The sequence below is a fragment of the Sturnus vulgaris genome, chromosome 7 (assembly GCF_052056855.1).
Source record: "Sturnus vulgaris isolate bStuVul1 chromosome 7, bStuVul1.hap1, whole genome shotgun sequence".
Classification (NCBI taxonomy): Eukaryota; Metazoa; Chordata; class Aves; order Passeriformes; family Sturnidae; genus Sturnus; species Sturnus vulgaris.
Window position 1 is genome coordinate 36,200,761 of NC_142249.1, and position 16,561 is coordinate 36,217,321.

The following is a 16,561-nucleotide window of genomic DNA, read 5'->3' on the forward strand; positions in this document are numbered from 1 at the left end:
GTTACAGCCAGGGATCCATGGGAGCACATCCCAACCCCCTCCAGGACTGGGTGCTTTGGGTTCCTGGGTTAGTGAGGGGATGAGGACACCACATCCCATCCCAGCCTCTGTTCAGGGTCAGGACAGGGTTGTTCCCATGGACCCAGGAGGTGAGAAGTGAACCCAGGGTCCTCTGTTTTGTGGGACCCACAGAACAGGAATGCTTAGTGAAAACCCTTTGAAAATGAAAAATCAAGAGCACATCTGTTTGACCTCCTTAAGTAGCATAGCTCCTAGCAAAAGCAGGAATGGAAGGCTTTAAGGTTTGTTGTAGGGTTATTTTCAAATCCAAATAAAAAACCCAAAGAGGAATGGGAGGTGATTGAAAACAAATTATGGCAAGCCAGGAGAGAAAATGGGAGGAAAACATTCTCCTGTGGAGGAAAGGACCACATGCCACAGCACTGTGGTTTTTAAATGCAAAGATGGAGTTACAAATTGTATTCACAGCTTCCTGAACTCATTCCCACAGAGTTCCACCCATGGAAATCTTGCATCTTCTTGAGACTCTCACTTAAAAGCTTAATGGCATCCACAGGTGCCTGTTGTAACTTGTTCTGCAGAAATCTGTCCCTCCCGGTGATGCAGGTGGTTATTTACATCTCCCCAGTGTCCCAGAGGTGCCACCAGAGATGGCATTTCTCAGCAGTGACACGGGGCAGAGGGGAGAGCTTGTTCACAGGAACAATATACCATGGTGTCAGCACAATAATTTAGGAAAACAGGTTATTTGTGACAGTTATAATTCAGGATTTCTGGTGGTGAGTGTAAGCTGAGGATCCTGACCAAAGAGGAGGTACTGCACAGGTCAGCAGCAGATCACTGGGGATCTGAGTTACCACAGGGACGTGCAGCCAGTGCTGTGTGTCCTCCCTCCCCAGCACAAACCAGGATGTCTGTCTGTCTGTCTGTGTCTGTTGGAGGAGGAAGAGAGCTGATGGCACTTCACATGTAATCGAACCGGTGTGACACAATCAGACAGCAGGCTAGAAGTGCTCTATTAATGGCTTTGTTGCTGTGATCCTCCCTGCTCTTTAAAGAGCACATTTGAAGTATCACTTCATGTTATATGTATTTGTCAGTACCTATGGGATTTCTGTTTTGGCTCACAGGATTCTTCAGATAGATTTTAGTTCATGTGAAATCCCATGCCTGCCCAATTCTGTCTGGTTTTCCTGCACAGTTACTGCAGCAGATACATGCCACAGAGGTTTTGACCACTAAAACACATTTTTGGTAAATGCCTGATGTTAAGCCTTTGCTGCTATCCACAGGTGGGCTTTGCTGGTTAGGAGAGGTCTGAAGTTTAACAGATGTTAAGGCAGAGTGATCAGAGGTCACTGAGACAACGAGATGGGATTCCCAAAGCTTCCCTGGCTTCAGGCAGCAGAGTGCTGAGAACCTGCAGGATTCACAGTGGTATACTCTAACCCTGAGGAAGGGTTATTTAACAGAGCAAGGGAAAGAATCTTAAATCTCCAAAGCTGCTGTTTGTGCTGGACTGCCCCGGCTGCCCCACTGTGCCTGTGGAGGGTGGGAGAGACGAAGGCAGCACCTCTTCCTCCTCCTGCCTGCTCCCAGCCTCAGCTGCCTCTCCAGAAATCTAAACAGCAGGAACAGGCCACCCAGTTCTTAATAAAACTTACTTATTAAGTTTTACCATCCTTGATGCTGCCCTGTGAGGCACCTTCTCCCTGAGCTGGCCCCTGGCAGCCAGTTTTGTCCAAGTTTGGCTCTTGGCTTGTTCCCTCTTTGATGAGGAAAAAACTGATCATGCCTCAAGCTCCTGTTTCCCTCACTAATCGTCTCCTGTGGATGGCAGGGTATTTTGTCAGGCAACATAGGCAGGCTGTAGTTTTTCCTTCCTCCTGTGGAGCCAGGAAACTAATAAATACTCCCTGACTCAACATCCATCTCCTGGATGGATGTCTGTGGGGAACACAAAGGCTTGGCAGTGCCTGAAGAGGGATTGCTGTTGTCCCTGGTGCGTGCAGGGATGTGGCTGCAGGAGTCAGTGGAGGTGACAGGCTGGTGGGCCAGGCTGGTGGCTTCGGCTGTGTCCCAGCATCCATGGGCTCCCTGCTGGCTGGTGCTGAGCCCAGGCTTGCTGAGTGCTGCTTTTCTGTGCTCCCATGTACATCAGTTAATGATAACGAGGCTGGCTGCTCAGCTAATTAGCAATGCTTGTGGTGCTGCTTGCTCGGTGTGGGAAGCTTAGCTCTGTGTGCACTTTGTACAATGCACACACACCTGGATATTCTGGAGTTAGGCCAAATGCCAGTGCCTTGGTGCACAGTCCACATAGAACCAGAGAGTGGTTGAAGTTCAAATGGACTTTAGAGATCATCTCATTTGCAACTCCCCTATCATGGCAGGGACACCTTTTGCTGATTCAGGTTGCTCAAAGCCACATCTAGGTCTGTAATTTGTGCTTGATAATATGCAAGGGAAATGGTGTTAATGGTATGACTGCCTTTGCCCCCTTTGTTCCCTTCCCTTCCCTTTCCCCTCCTCTGTGTGAAATGTGATGCTCTAACTAGTTCATATTATCCCTGCCCTCACCAGTTCAGACTTTGATTTCCCTCTTTCCTGTCTTTTCACCTTTACGCATTTTCTGCTTTTCATCATCTCTTACTCTTCCTCCTCTGCTAAACCTATGCACAATATATAGACAGACCCACAGTTAAAATTCGTTTATGACATTTTCTATTTTGGAGGAGTTCTCCTTTGCAAGTTATCTTCCTTCCATTTGAAATGAAGGTGATTTTCTGATGGCACACCAGTTTTAATTCCAGACTGGTATCTCAATTTTCTTGTCTTCCCACCTCCCAAATGTTACAAAGAGGGTTTTTTATTCTTGTGGCCACAACATGTCTAGTCATAATCTGCTATTTCAAAATGAAGCTGTAAATTATTAAACATGTGGCTGAATATTTTTGGGGGGTAGTTGGGAGGAAGGATATTGATTTATAGTTATTCTAATGGTGAGAATCAAATGGCTCCACAGCAGCAAGACTGAGGAGATTTTGGTGTGTGGAAGAAGAAATTTTAGGTGTGTTGTATTTTTCCAGGGCAGCACATTTTACTTCATGCAAAGCAACAGGGAATACTGTATCTTCAAATCAGCTTCTGCAGACAAACCAGATTCAAAATAAATAACTTTTATTCATCACTGTAATAGAACTGTTGATGCATTCATTTATTTAAACGTAAAAATCTGCTGAAGTGCTATATCTCAGTGTGCTGCTTTTAACAACCTGAATACCTGGCACCTTTTATCAAGCTTTTGGCTGTATTTTTCTCCCTCTGTAGATGCCATAGTTCAGGTGAACACACTGTCGTGTTTGATTAGGAGATATGTTAGAGATAAGTCACTTGCAGGCAAAAAGGCGTTTGCCATTTTTGTGTATAAAAATGAAATTTGTAGGATGCATGAAATTTCATTCTTTTATGGTAAATGGCTTATAAGAATGCCTTAGAAGCAAAGGTAAATGAGTGGTGATTTTAGGTTTGTACCTTCTGAAACACAAAAGGATGTGGTACATACAATCTTGGTGAATGACGTGTGATAAATTATACTGAGAGCAGGCAGAGCAAATGAAATTGTAATGGAGTTCCTCTTCTGGCTGCAGGAAATAGCTGTTATTTATCCTGCTTCCGAAGATGCTGCATGCATACATCATATAATGCTGTTCATTATATACTTAAAAATCCCTTGGCAAGTCAATAATGAATAAATTAACTTAAAGCCATTACAACAGGCTTAGCATGAGGAGTGGTAAGCCAGGGTATTTTTCAGCGTGCCTTTTGGAGGGTTTGGCTGAGGTGTTTCTGCAGACATGCTAACCTGGACAGTTCAACTGGAGAGTTTGGTTCTTTCTCCTGTCAGGTGCACGAGGCAGTCCCATGCTACAGCGAGTGCAATCAGTATTCCTGGGAAGTAGGACCATGGTCTCCGTGCAAAATCAACAGTGAACAAAATTCCCTCCACTGTGGAGAAGGAATACAAACGAGGAAAGTCAGGTGCGTGAAGACAAAAGCTCAGGTATTCCAGATCTAAAAGAGCTGATATGTTCTTGCATAAAGCTGCAATATCTGGCCATCTGATATTGGCCAGATATCAGTGAGTGTGCTGCTGAGTCCAGTGTATTTCAAATGAAAAGAAACATGTGTTTATGTGCCATGGCTTACAGGAAAAGCATTTCTGAGATGCAGCCTTGGTTTTTCAGGAACGCGGCATGATATTTAAATTAGTATTCTTCAACCTAAATGCCATGTATACATAAAGCTCCCTGAGGTGCAAAGCCTCCATATTTTGATTTGCTAACATTTTCCCCAAGTAATAGCACTGCACGCACCAGAGTGGCATTCATTATTACTGAATATTCATTCCCCAGGCATGGGGAAATGCTGAGTTATTTCCAAATGTTCAGATGTTACTAGCAGGAGCGCTAAGATTTGTTCTCGCTGGTTGTCACTTTCTGTTTGCTCCTTTGTCAGCTGATCAAAGTTAAAATCCCTCTATATGAAGCAACAAAAGCGTGTTGTGCACGTAGCTGATTTCCATTTACATTAACATATTAATTCTACTTTTTGACCATGCTGCTTGTAGCTATTGTCATGTCTGTGTCCTGCATGGGGTTGAGAAAACTTGTTGATATCCATCGTATCTGTGATACTCTAATTAAAGTGTATGTTTTCTGTGTAGGTGTGTGAGCACTGCTGAGGACCACAGCATGGAGACTGTGCCCAACGCTCTGTGTAAGCAGGCTGAAGTCCCAGAGACAGAGCAGAAGTGCAGCTTGTACTGTCCCAGTGAGTGTGCAGTGTCTGACTGGGGACAGTGGAGCCCATGTCCACAGGTAGGCTTTCCTACTCGTGTCCCAGCACTGCTCCTCACGTGGCAGTCTTCACTTATCCTTCAACTACTTCATGGCCTAGTTATTTTCTAGGAAAGTAAATTATTTTTTGAGGGATGTCAGGCTTAATGGGTCCTGCCAGGATGGTTGAATCTGGAGCTATTTATGTCTCTGCAGAGACAGAGCTATAGAAAGTTGGTTAGTGAAACACATAGTTATTACCGTGACAGTTGATTCAACACATCCTTCCCCTTGGTCTGCTATGGGAGGCAGCCCACACAAGCAGAGTGGGTGAAGGGACAGTATTCCAGCTGCAGTAAGGGCTGAATGCCTTAGGAAATGTTTGCAGGAGAGACCTCTGTCAGTGGTACATGACTGCCATAACAACCTGCTGGTAAACCCTGGGGATGACACTCTGGACAGGTCTTAGTCCTGAGGGAGTGACAGCTCTCCCCTCCCAACACACACTATTTCTATCCAGTGTCTCCTCCTCCTCAAACCCTTGGGGGAAGATTTGAGGCAACAGCAGCAGAAGGGTATGACAGTAAAGTGTCTGAACAATTTGTCATGTCATGAAATACTCAAAACTTTGTGAATTATGCAGGGATTCAAACCACTGCCAAGTGGTCTGTGTTTTCCTAAGTGTGCAAGATGGAAAGAAGTTGCAAATTCTGTATTATGAAAAACCTCACACCTCAAACCACATGATTTCAGATCTATTGTTTCTCCCTGATCAGTGTTGAAATAGGTGCCAGGTTTAATCTTGTAGGGTTTTTTTAATAGACTTGCTTGATGCATTTAAGTGACAAACACATATTCATTGCCCTCGTGTTAACAGGGCCATTACTGAAAGTTGAGTGCTTATTGGACAGGTATTTATACTAGTGCTGACACAGGTAATTTCCTTCCATAATATTTTGTGTAGCGTATCAATATACTCGGTAAGAACATGTCAAATAAAGTCTTGTGTTTCATTTCCTGTGTTCACCTCCTCCTGAGCAGCATGGCTTTGATGAAGTATAACACTCTTGCAACCCATACAAATGCTTGGATACCTTTCAGAGTCCCACTGTGGCTGGGCTGTTTCTTTGCCATTGACTTTTTCAGGCATGGATTTTCTTCATTTTCGCACGCGGTGAACTGATGCAGAGATCCTTGAGGTGTTGGGGGTTCCTCAGGTGCCTTGGTGGCAGACATTTGGTTCTGAAGGGCTGCTTGAAGCTTTAAGCACCCTCATATCCTTAAGACACACAGACTTTTTGCCTGAAGGCTCCTTTTTGTTAGACAATAACAAAGCTTCTGTAGCCCAGAGAAGCAGGAAAGGGAAGCCCAGAGCTCGTGGGCTGCACTCCATCAGGCAGCACATCTCTCAACAGGCACAGGGCCACATGCCACAGTCCCTGTGTCTCCTTGTACATCCCTTTGCCATGGTGGATGCTAATTCATAAATGTGAGGGCATCTGCATGCCAATGCAATTAGCTGAACAATATGTTTTCACAATCTGTTCTGCACTGCTTTGTTGTGAAACTGAGATGACTGTGTGCCGATGGAGCATGTGTTTCAATAGTTCTGTCCAGATACGAGGCAATAAACAGCTTGAAGTTTTATGGGCAGATAAAACCCTCCCTTTGATGAGTTTACTGCAGTGCTGTCTCCCTTTTATAGCTACTCTCACTGTTGGGTTTTGACAGAGAACCACACAGCTCAGTCCCTCCCAGGCTGCACATGCTCCACATCTCCAAGGCAAGTGCTGGGCTTGCTGTTAGTGCAGAATGATTGTGCTGTGTCCCTGGTGTATCTTTGGTGTGTGTGGGGCAGGGATTGAGGGAATTGTGGTGGCTGGAGTGAGGCACTGCCACCACCAGAGTGATTAATGAACCTTCCATCTCCTGAACCACTAGGAAAGGTGGTCACTTAGGACAGCTATGAGTCAGTGGACTCAAAAATTTCAAAAAATTTGAAGCATCACATCACACTGCAATGAAAAAGCAGAACTGTGCATCCTGGCTGCTCTATTTCAAGCACATTTACATTTCATACCACAATAGTTGGCACTCCTTTAGTCATAGCACTCTCATGAGGCAGCTGCCAAAGACCATTCCAGGAAGTATTCCTGTAGCTCTGGTCATGTTTGGCTTGCTGGAGATAAAGAGGATTTATGAAACTTGACAAATTCTATTCTGTAAGAAATGAACAATCACAATTTCAGCCTCATCTTTGCCTGAGGAGCTTTTTGATTTGAGATATTTACCTAACATTTTGGTCAGGTGAGAATTCTTTTCCAGTCGCTTTGGTGTTCTGCTCATGTTTTACAGTGTTGATAGTAAATTCATCCTGATAGCAGAATAACTAACTCTTATCAGCTGAATATAAAAAGGCCTTTTAGATTATCCGTTGTACCTTTTGTCAATATGTCATTGTACTCTGGATACTTTCTAGGGTATTACTTGGTTTTATCTTGTAGAAATATTCTTCCCATGTGAATTTTCCACTTTCAGGATGGTAAATGATCTTGAATCGTGTTGAAATCAATGAGTCATAAAGGTGGCGACTGCTTTGTCAATGGAAAGTATTTTCTTCAATACTTTTTTTCTGCTAAAACATTGTATTTGTTCTACCTTTTTTGGCTCCATTTCCCTTTTGCTTTTAAACACTTTTGTGGTCTTTTATAATTTCAGAAGGTCCCACAATTCTTTTATGTGTATTTTTCAACTGAATTACATATTTTGCATCTTGATTATGGTGCTATTTAACACTGCTACACAAAGGTAAATTTTAATATTTCATCTAATGGTCAGAAATGATGCTGTCAGAAATATAATGCCTCAAGGTTGCTTTGAGGTTTTGTCTCTATACTGGATTCAAGAAATGCATGGTTACTGATTTAAATCTTCTCCATAATTCTCACTTTTTCTATTGAGAGAAGTAAATTCAAAATAGTTTTCCCTGTGGTTGAAGACTATTTTTTGGCTTATAATGCTCTGTTCTTTGTCACTAAGTAACATCCAAGTGACTTAAATATCAAGCTTTAAAGCCATTTATAATAACAGTTTGAAGCTTGCTAGTTAAAAACAAAACAAAAAAATCAAACCAACGAAAACCCACAAGGAAATCAGATTCACTTGCATTTTGCTTAAGAGATTTCATATTTGTTCCAGGGACAATAGCCTGTTCAGTCAGACATCATCACTTGATTGCTCAAAGACCCAGCTAAATAATCTGGGAACTGAAATCCTGTCATCTCTGTTACATATGCAGTGGTGGAATAACACACACTTCCTGCGGCGCCTCAACTTTGTATTCATCTGACTTGGAAATGTAATTAATTGACTTCAATTTAATTCATCAAAGCATTCTTAAAAAGAGTTAATATGCGAGTGGTGCTACAAGTCCCTGAAATAATTACCTCCAATCTATTTCGTTAGCTCTCTGTCGATGGATGGCTGTCGCAGCCCCGTTGTGGATTGGAGTGGCCTCCTTGCTCGCCTCAGCTGTTGGCATTTCTAACAGCTAATTCCAAGAGGTCTGAAATTAGTTAATTATAGGAGGTTGCGTGTGTAGTGAGTGAGAGCAGCTGTCTCCATTTCAGTGAGCATTTTCCTCATGGATCAATGGCGATGTGCCGCGCTCAGGACTTGCGACAATTGAGTTATTATTCCCTGGAATCGGCGGGGGGAGTGTGGTACCCACAACTGACCGGATTAAAAGTGTCACCAAGCAATGCAGCCAGCTCTCAGGTCTGCAGTGACTTCCTTTGTCGATGCAAGCTGGAGTTGTTGCAGTTTGGAAATGCCAACTGGAAGAGAAATTGTGGGCTCCTGTTGATGCTGGGAGTCACCGTGTGGATTACAGAAGTCTCCATCACAACTGCCACCTGAACACAGAATGGGCAGGGTTTGAAGGGACCACTGGAGGTCATCTAGTCCTTTCTTTTCATGAGCATGTTCCTCAGAATTGTGTCCTCAGACAGCTTTTGGATATCTCCAGAGGAAACTCCCCAACCTTTCTGAATTTGGCACGTAAGTTTGGCAGAGGACCTGCAATGTGCAGGCTGTACTGAAGAGTGAGGCTTGCACAGAGTTGTCTTTCTAGCCCAAGAGATAATTTATTCAAATCAAGCACGAGAATTATGCTTGTCAAGGCTTTTTGGAAGAACATGCACTGCTCCTTATGTATAGCTGTGACTTGGATGTTTTTGTATGGCTTTGTCAAAAGAAGTGGGTAACTGCTGTATTTTTAGATTCGTTGTTTTATTTTTATTAATCTTTGTTAACAATCACTTTTTTAAATGTAATGATTCTGTGTGGAGGCAGGCAAGGTTTCAGAACCTGGATGCATCTGAAAAAGAAAATTTATGCAAATGCATTTTCATTTGAAAAGACTGCTCGTGTTATTGTAAATGGCTTGTTAAATTGTTACAAAACATCCACACTGGCATGAACAATATAACGGTTCATTGCTCTGTTAAAAATAGTCAAATACGGTTGCTGCCTTTGCATTTACCTTATTTTGAGGTTGTATGTTTCCTTATGAATAGCCAGTTGAGAATAATGCAGCCAGCTATTTATAGTGCAGGATGCATTATACAAGCTGTTGATAAATTAAACAGCTTAAAGGGCCCTGTAATGGGTTACAGCCTCTGTGCTGTGCAATTATGATGCATATGAAAGCCTGGATCAATGGACAGCTCTTAAATTCCATCACAAAGAGAGTCTAATGGTGTATATTAGTGTGTGATATGTTAACAGCTCTTACATTGGAACTTAGCTTCATAACCTTGCAGCTTTATTTTATTTAATACCCTTCTCTTCCAAACAAATTTCCCGTGCTTTGTCAGTTCTGTGATTGTCAGAAGCAAAGTCTGGGTGCATCCTTTGTGTATGTTTTTGTCCCTCATTTTTTTATGTTAGCTTTAAATAGTGACAAGTGGTCATGGTAAAAAATCACTTTGGCTAAAAGAAATATTTAAAAATGCAGTAGTCAATAGTGCTAGGAATTCCTCCATAGAATCAAGATGATGGCTGTTACAATTTCTAAACGGTCCTTTGAGAAAAACTTTGATTTATTCCTGCCTTAACATTTTATGGACCTCTCATTGCTTCAGAATATTTTGTTTCTGTAGTGGTTTATATAATCTGGCCTGTAGATCCGTGGCTCTAGGTCAACTTTTTCATACTTTTTGGAAAACAATAATGGAAATGGTGAGATTTAATACTATAAAGTAGTCTGGAACAGTACAGTTATACCCATAAAGAATCCTTCTGTTCTGTGTATGACATCCTACTGCTGCAGGCTGTTGTTGTGCTGCCTGAGGTGGCACACCATTATTATTTTCATCCAGAAATTAATTCTGGTGCTATCACCAGTTCCAAAAAAATGCATATGCCAGAATTACACACCCCATTGCTTACAGTCATCAACAAGAAATCTGAACAAGCAACATAGTCTGGAAAACCTAATAGCCAAACTGATTTGCAGCTGATCTTGAATGTACATGGAGTTCTCCAGGCCTCTGACCTTCTACCTCCATGCACCACAGCTGCCTCCATTTGTTAGGACTTGTTTCCTCTCCTGTTATTTATGGCTGGTGGGCATCCATAATCATTGTCCTTCTTTGATCTATAAATCTTCATTTCTGGTCTGAGTGGTGTTAGAAGTGGGTTTCAGTTTCCCAGAATAGGGAACATTTGCTCTTACACCCATTTCTATTCCATGGTTACATTCCAAATTCTCCCAGCTATGGAAACCAGTTAAGGTTATAACCACAGGCATAAAAATAAGTATCATGAGCATAAAGAGATGATCTCAGAAATACAAGTCAAACTCCCACTCTTGAACACATCTGTTGTAGGCACATGCCTTTCCCTATGCTTCCACTGTGGAAATGTTGGCTGATGCTGAGCACAAACCAGTTGCAATAGCCTTACAGGAGATAATGGCTGACTTAATGTATAAAATAATTAGAAAAGCTTCTTCTGTCATCAGTGAAAGCACTAGTTACTAATAGAGCAGTAGAAAGTAAAATAATGTCTTTGGAAGTGTAGCATTCGCTCAGTGGGAAGAGAGGAGTTGTAAATGAAGAAATTCAGCAGAGCATTGCTGAATCACAGTGGGCTTTATTTATTTAACACCCCAGAAACTGTAGATTCATACATGCCTGTGATGAGAAACTTGGATCTCTAGGGCAGATCCAGTCTTGATCCAGTACCTGAACGGCACATTCACTGTTTTGTATGGAAAATTACTTGAGCAGTCAAATTAGTTTTATCATTTTCTTCATTTGTGAGAATATTCAGAATCAACCTGTTATCTTGCTCAAATCTTAATTAATCCCATGGTAATTTCTTACTTTAGGTACTCAAGAAATATGTCTTTTTTTGATGCATTTTCTCTAAATTGCTGACGTCCATTTCAGTCCTGCCTCCTAAACCTGTGATTTGCCATTGATGCTGATTGGGTTTGCTCTCAGTGTTATCTAAAATCCACATTCAGGACTGGACATGCCCCGTTGGCATTGCTTGTTAGTACCCTCAGCATCTCCTCACTGGAAACAATCCTTCTTCTTTACTTTCACTGTTCACATCCCCTAACAACACTGAGTCTGCCAATCCATTCCCCAACCTTTGCCATGTCATAAATATTAAAATTTTTTTCCAGCCTGGGTTTTTGGAGGGGTCCTGCAGGAGCTGTGCACCCAAGCCCAGTGAGATTTCAGGGTAGCTAGATACTCAGCTCCCTCTTCCTCTTTGAAAATTCCAGCTTTCATCTTTTTCTTGGCTAGTCATTCCCTCCTGCTGCTCACTTCAGTTCCATATATATTTGGCTCAGTTTTTTACATGGTTAACTTGAAAGAGCAAGGGCAGAAAATCAATTATAAAACTAAATTGACTTCTCAATTGACGTTAAGAGAAATTCAACAAATAATATTACAGGATATTAGTTACAGTTTGCCGACTTTGAATTTTTACATGTTTCCCATGTCCTCAGCTTGATTAAATGAATGCTTTTCCTACAGAGATTCCTTATTATTCAAAATTAGTAAAAGTGAGGGGCTTATTGCATCAACTCTGGTTCTGAGCACCATGGCTCATCAGCACAGCAAGAATTCTGGCTTCAGAGCATCAGTAAAGCAGTCGTTTGTTTGGATCCTGGCAAACACCAGATAGATTTTGACCTGTTGACTGGTGTGCTGCTTACCAGGAGGATATCTGAGAGGGAAAAAGGTCCTGCCAGCCAGGAAAACTCTGGGGTTCTGTGACAACACTGGGCTGCAGCAATGTCTTATAATCGAGCACAACAGGGGCCGTGCTAGACAGAGGAAAATACTATTTTATTAAAAGAATTTACTTATCTACAAATGAGGCATATTTTCTGTCTGCAGGTTCTTATTTTAAAGTGAGAAAAAGCTGGTATTTCTGAGCTGGCACAGACAGCTTCTGTCACAGCATCCATTGATTTTTTTTTTCCCTGTGGTAACATAATTCAGAGAAACATTAATTAGGAGTAGCTGCAGAGATACGTACTTTGATTTTTTTTTCCTTAGTCATTTTGCTTTATTGGCAAATCATTTAAGTTATTAGTGTTAGTTGTGAGAATGAACAATCAGAGTAGTTGTGAAAAAGGCTGTAAACTATTGGTAAACACTTAGCATAGGTTTAATTTTCAGATAATTAGAAGCAATTGGGTATTTTAGCTGACCAAGGATATTTGAATAAGATTACCTTTTAAAATGATTTGACAAGGTGTATGTCAGCAATAAAAAAGTAATAGATTTTCCTTCATGTGGTGTTAGCATAAGGAAAATAGGCCCTGACAATGTATTTCAAGACCAGACCATACTTTTTTTCCATTTATCCTGGTATTTATTCTGTTCAGTTTTGCTATCATCTGTGCAGCTAATCCAGTTTACAGCAGTCTGAGATCCAGAATTATGCTGCAAGGCCATTACATTTCCCTTTAATATTCACAAAACAGGAATTATCCACACTTCCACCCATGCAGGGTTCAGTTTTTGCAGGCTGTTTGTTGCATGGTAATAAACCCATGGTTTTAAACTGTTAGTTATTTTTTGTAATTATAGTACTCTATAGAAAAATCATGTTTTAAATCCCCTAGTATTTATGAAAATGTATTTCTACATGCATTGCTTTTTTTTGTTTGTTTTCTTTGCTGTTCCTGAGCAATCCTAATGAGAAACTGTTAGGAATTAAATGGGTCATCTTGTTCAGTAAATGGTGGTGAATACCTTTAATAAGGGATTTATTTCCATTAGGTTTGCTGTGACCACTTCCACTCACCCATTCCTGTTACTGGATTGTGGGAAAATAGCTCCTTGCTGCAGTGTTATGTGAGTGATGATCAAGGGCTGCTAAAAACAAACAGTTTCATGACTGTGATGCACAAAAATAAATGAAAACCTGCCTCAGTTGGTTCATATTCCTGTGGAAATGTAAACAAGCAAATCCTGGTTTATAGGCAGCCGGACATCAGTATTGGTATCACACACTCTGAAAAGTCACCTCGTCTTGTTGTCAGCATCATAACTGATATGCAATTGCAAATGCCCTTCTTTGAAATGAGTGCTTTGCTGTAACATCAGATATTACTTTAAAAGGCAAAAATCCTGTCCTATTGCTCAGTACTGTGGCATTTTACTGGACGTCTTGGAAGGAGGTGCAAAGCAGTGCACAGAAAGTGCTGCAGTCTTTGTCCCATTGTCCCCAAGGATCCTCACCAAACACAGTGGAATAAAATAGTATAGGAGGGCTAAAACAGCCAAATCAGGGTGGATGAAAGATGACTTTTAGTAATACTGGATTCTTAACTTTGAACCATATTTCTTTTCCTTCATATGCTTTTAAATATTGTTGGAACAGGAGTGGGGTTGTATCTTACCTCCATGTGGGCGTGGATGTGTTTGAACAGCCCTGATCCATGGAGTCTGTGATTTTCTGGGGTCAGTGATGTCTATGTGATTTACTGGGGTCTCTGTACTGTCCATCCTTTCTCTGTCCAGGTGTGTGACCCCAATATTATGCAAACCCGAACCCGACAAGTGCTGAGGTCTCCTGTCAGTTCAAAGCCCTGCCCTGAAGATTCACAAATGAAGCCATGTATTCTTAATCAAAATTGCTTCCAATACCAGTACAACCTAACAGGTAGGTACAAATAATCAATATACCCTTAGTATGTGTCTTTAATTATGTTTGCTTGGGGTGTTGGTTAAAGCTTTGACATCATTGGTCTCAGTGAAGTTAATTACACACCACATTTTTACACATAAGTGGACAAATGCACAATTTTTGTATTTAAGTTGTTGCTGCAAATACATCGGAAATAAAGTATGCTAAATGGATTTTCAATGGGTTATCAACAGAATTAATTAAAAATTTCCAATTAAAACAGTATCATCTCTGTGGTTCTGGTGAAGCCAATAATACCAACAAAAGTCTATTTTGAAGGCAATATGAGTTATATGGGTGGGCATAGGATATTCAAAGCAAAATGCATTATTTAGGACCTTAGAAGCAATTGGTTCTGTTGCAAACAAATGAACAAAACAAAACCGAAAAATTCCTTTTGTTTTGACCAGCTGAAATAAATGAGAAAGTATACAGAGGAGAGATCTAAGAGGAGTTTTGGGGCTGGTGGGAAGGGAAAACAAAGCAAGATAAAATATATGAATATAAACTCAGCTTGTTTGTAATAAAAGCCCTAGAAACACAGGCAGCAGGATGATGCCTTTTTTATCATCACATTTCAGAAATGCAGAACATTTATGTGTTCATGTTTATCAAAGATGGAAGACACAAAATAATAGGTTTTCTTCTCATCCTTCTTATTTATTGGTGGTGAATGGAAATTTTAGTGGCTTCTGTTATGCTTTTTGTTTATTTTAAATGGTGTTTTAAAGCTTATTTCAGTTCAGTTGTATTCTGACCAACATAATTTCAGACATGTAATAAGATATTAATTTTCTTCTGCTAGAAATACTGCTTTTATTTAATGAGTATTAGAGTTTAGTTTTAAATAATGGATAGCTTTGCCTCGAGACAAAAACAGGTTAATCCAGAGTTCCCCTTCAGAAACTTCCCTGGCTGCTTTATCAAAGTGGAATTTTACTTCAGACAATACAGTCTTGTAGCTGTGCCAAGTGGATTGAACTGATAGCCTTTATCAGTGTTCAGCATGTGCACTCTGATGTACCGGTGTCCTGACGGGATACGGGACTGTGAAGAGAGGCGTCTCCTCTGAGATTTGCCTGGCTTTGAGAACAACTTTCTTTTGTGGGGGGGTTGTTCTTGGGTTCCCACTGACACAGGAGGTGCTGCTGTAGGTGAAGGTAACACCCATGTTCAAGGCTTCAAAGCCAGGCTGGATGGGCTTTGTGCTACCTGGTGTAGGGGAAGGTGTCCCTGCCACAGCAGGGAATTGGAGCTACACAATCTTTAAGTTGTCCTGCAAGCCATTCTGTGACTGTATGATTCTGTGTTGAGTGTAAGGTGGCCTGCAGCAGTGCACCCTTTGTTTTGTGTCTGCAGGCTGGAGTGGATGCCAGCTGGGTGCCAATGCCACCTGCGGTCACGGGGAGCGGCGCCGCCTCCTCAGCTGCCAGCGCAGCGATGGGGCCACTGTCAGCATGCAGCTGTGCCAGCAGGTGAGCAGGCCTGGGACACACCCACAGGTGTTTCCAGACAGTTGGGGTGCCTTCTGGTCCATGCTAAGACATTCCCCATAAACGGTGGGAAAGTTTTGTATGGTGCTGGGAATGCACAGCTGGGGGATTTGGGAAACAGAGGGGGTGTCAGTGGGTGGTGTCACTCCATGACTCCAGCACACAGGGCATGGCTACCAACCCTGCAAACCCCAAAGCTGGGGGCCAGGGAGATTGTGTCCAGCTGTTAGAAATCTGGTCCTTTTGGAATGAGACCCAACCACTCAGGGATGCTTGGATGTGAAATGCTTCAACGAGGAAACCGCATTCACCATTGCACCCTGGGGAGAGCTCCCCATAAACACCATAAACTCCCCATAAACACCATAATCTCCCCATAAACACCACGCTGGTGTCCCACAGAGTTGCTGCCAGTCGTTGTTTGGGTGCTGGGCTGTGGCAGGAGGTGGTTGGGGGCTGGGGAAGCTGATGCCTGTGTTTCCCTGTCACAGCTGCACCTGGAGAAGCCCGTGCCCACGAGCAGCCGGTGCGTGGTGGGCTGTGCCGTGGACTGCCAGCTCTCGCCGTGGTCAGCCTGGTCCCAGTGCTCCCACTCGTGTGGCACCGGCGGTGAGTCCCTGCCTGACCCCCCTTAGCTCAGCACCCACAGTCCCAGGTGGGCTCAGGCAGTCCCTGAGGAGGGGTACAGAGCTCAGGGATAGCTTTGAGCCGCACCCAAATCCTTCAGAGGTGGTTTTGGACACTCTCGAGGTCCTGAGTTGGTGGGTGTTTAGAGCAAAGCAGGCTATTTTCAGAGTACTCGAAAGTGAAAAATGCAGCTTAGGTGACAAGTAGTCAGATGTCTGGAGGATTATATATTAATTAATTCAAACTCTCAGAATTCAGTCACAGCAAGTGTTAACCCCAGAGATGGGGAGTATGTAAAGCTAGCAAAGAGCTTGGGAGTGTTACAAGATTCTGAAGAGATTAATAAATAAATACAAATTC

At 42.2% G+C, this 16,561-nt stretch overlaps 1 protein-coding gene across 1 annotated transcript in view; it reads left to right on the forward strand.

Moving 5' to 3' along the window:
• The window catches only part of THSD7B (thrombospondin type 1 domain containing 7B), a 299,407-nt gene that overhangs the window by 262,091 nt on the left and 20,755 nt on the right, over positions 1–16,561 (forward strand). Inside the window, exons 17-21 of the mRNA XM_088168384.1 lie at positions 3,929–4,062; positions 4,748–4,901; positions 13,916–14,057; positions 15,441–15,556; positions 16,066–16,183. Coding sequence (XP_088024510.1) covers positions 3,929–4,062; positions 4,748–4,901; positions 13,916–14,057; positions 15,441–15,556; positions 16,066–16,183 — 664 coding nt within the window. The remainder of the gene's footprint in view (positions 1–3,928; positions 4,063–4,747; positions 4,902–13,915; positions 14,058–15,440; positions 15,557–16,065; positions 16,184–16,561) is intronic.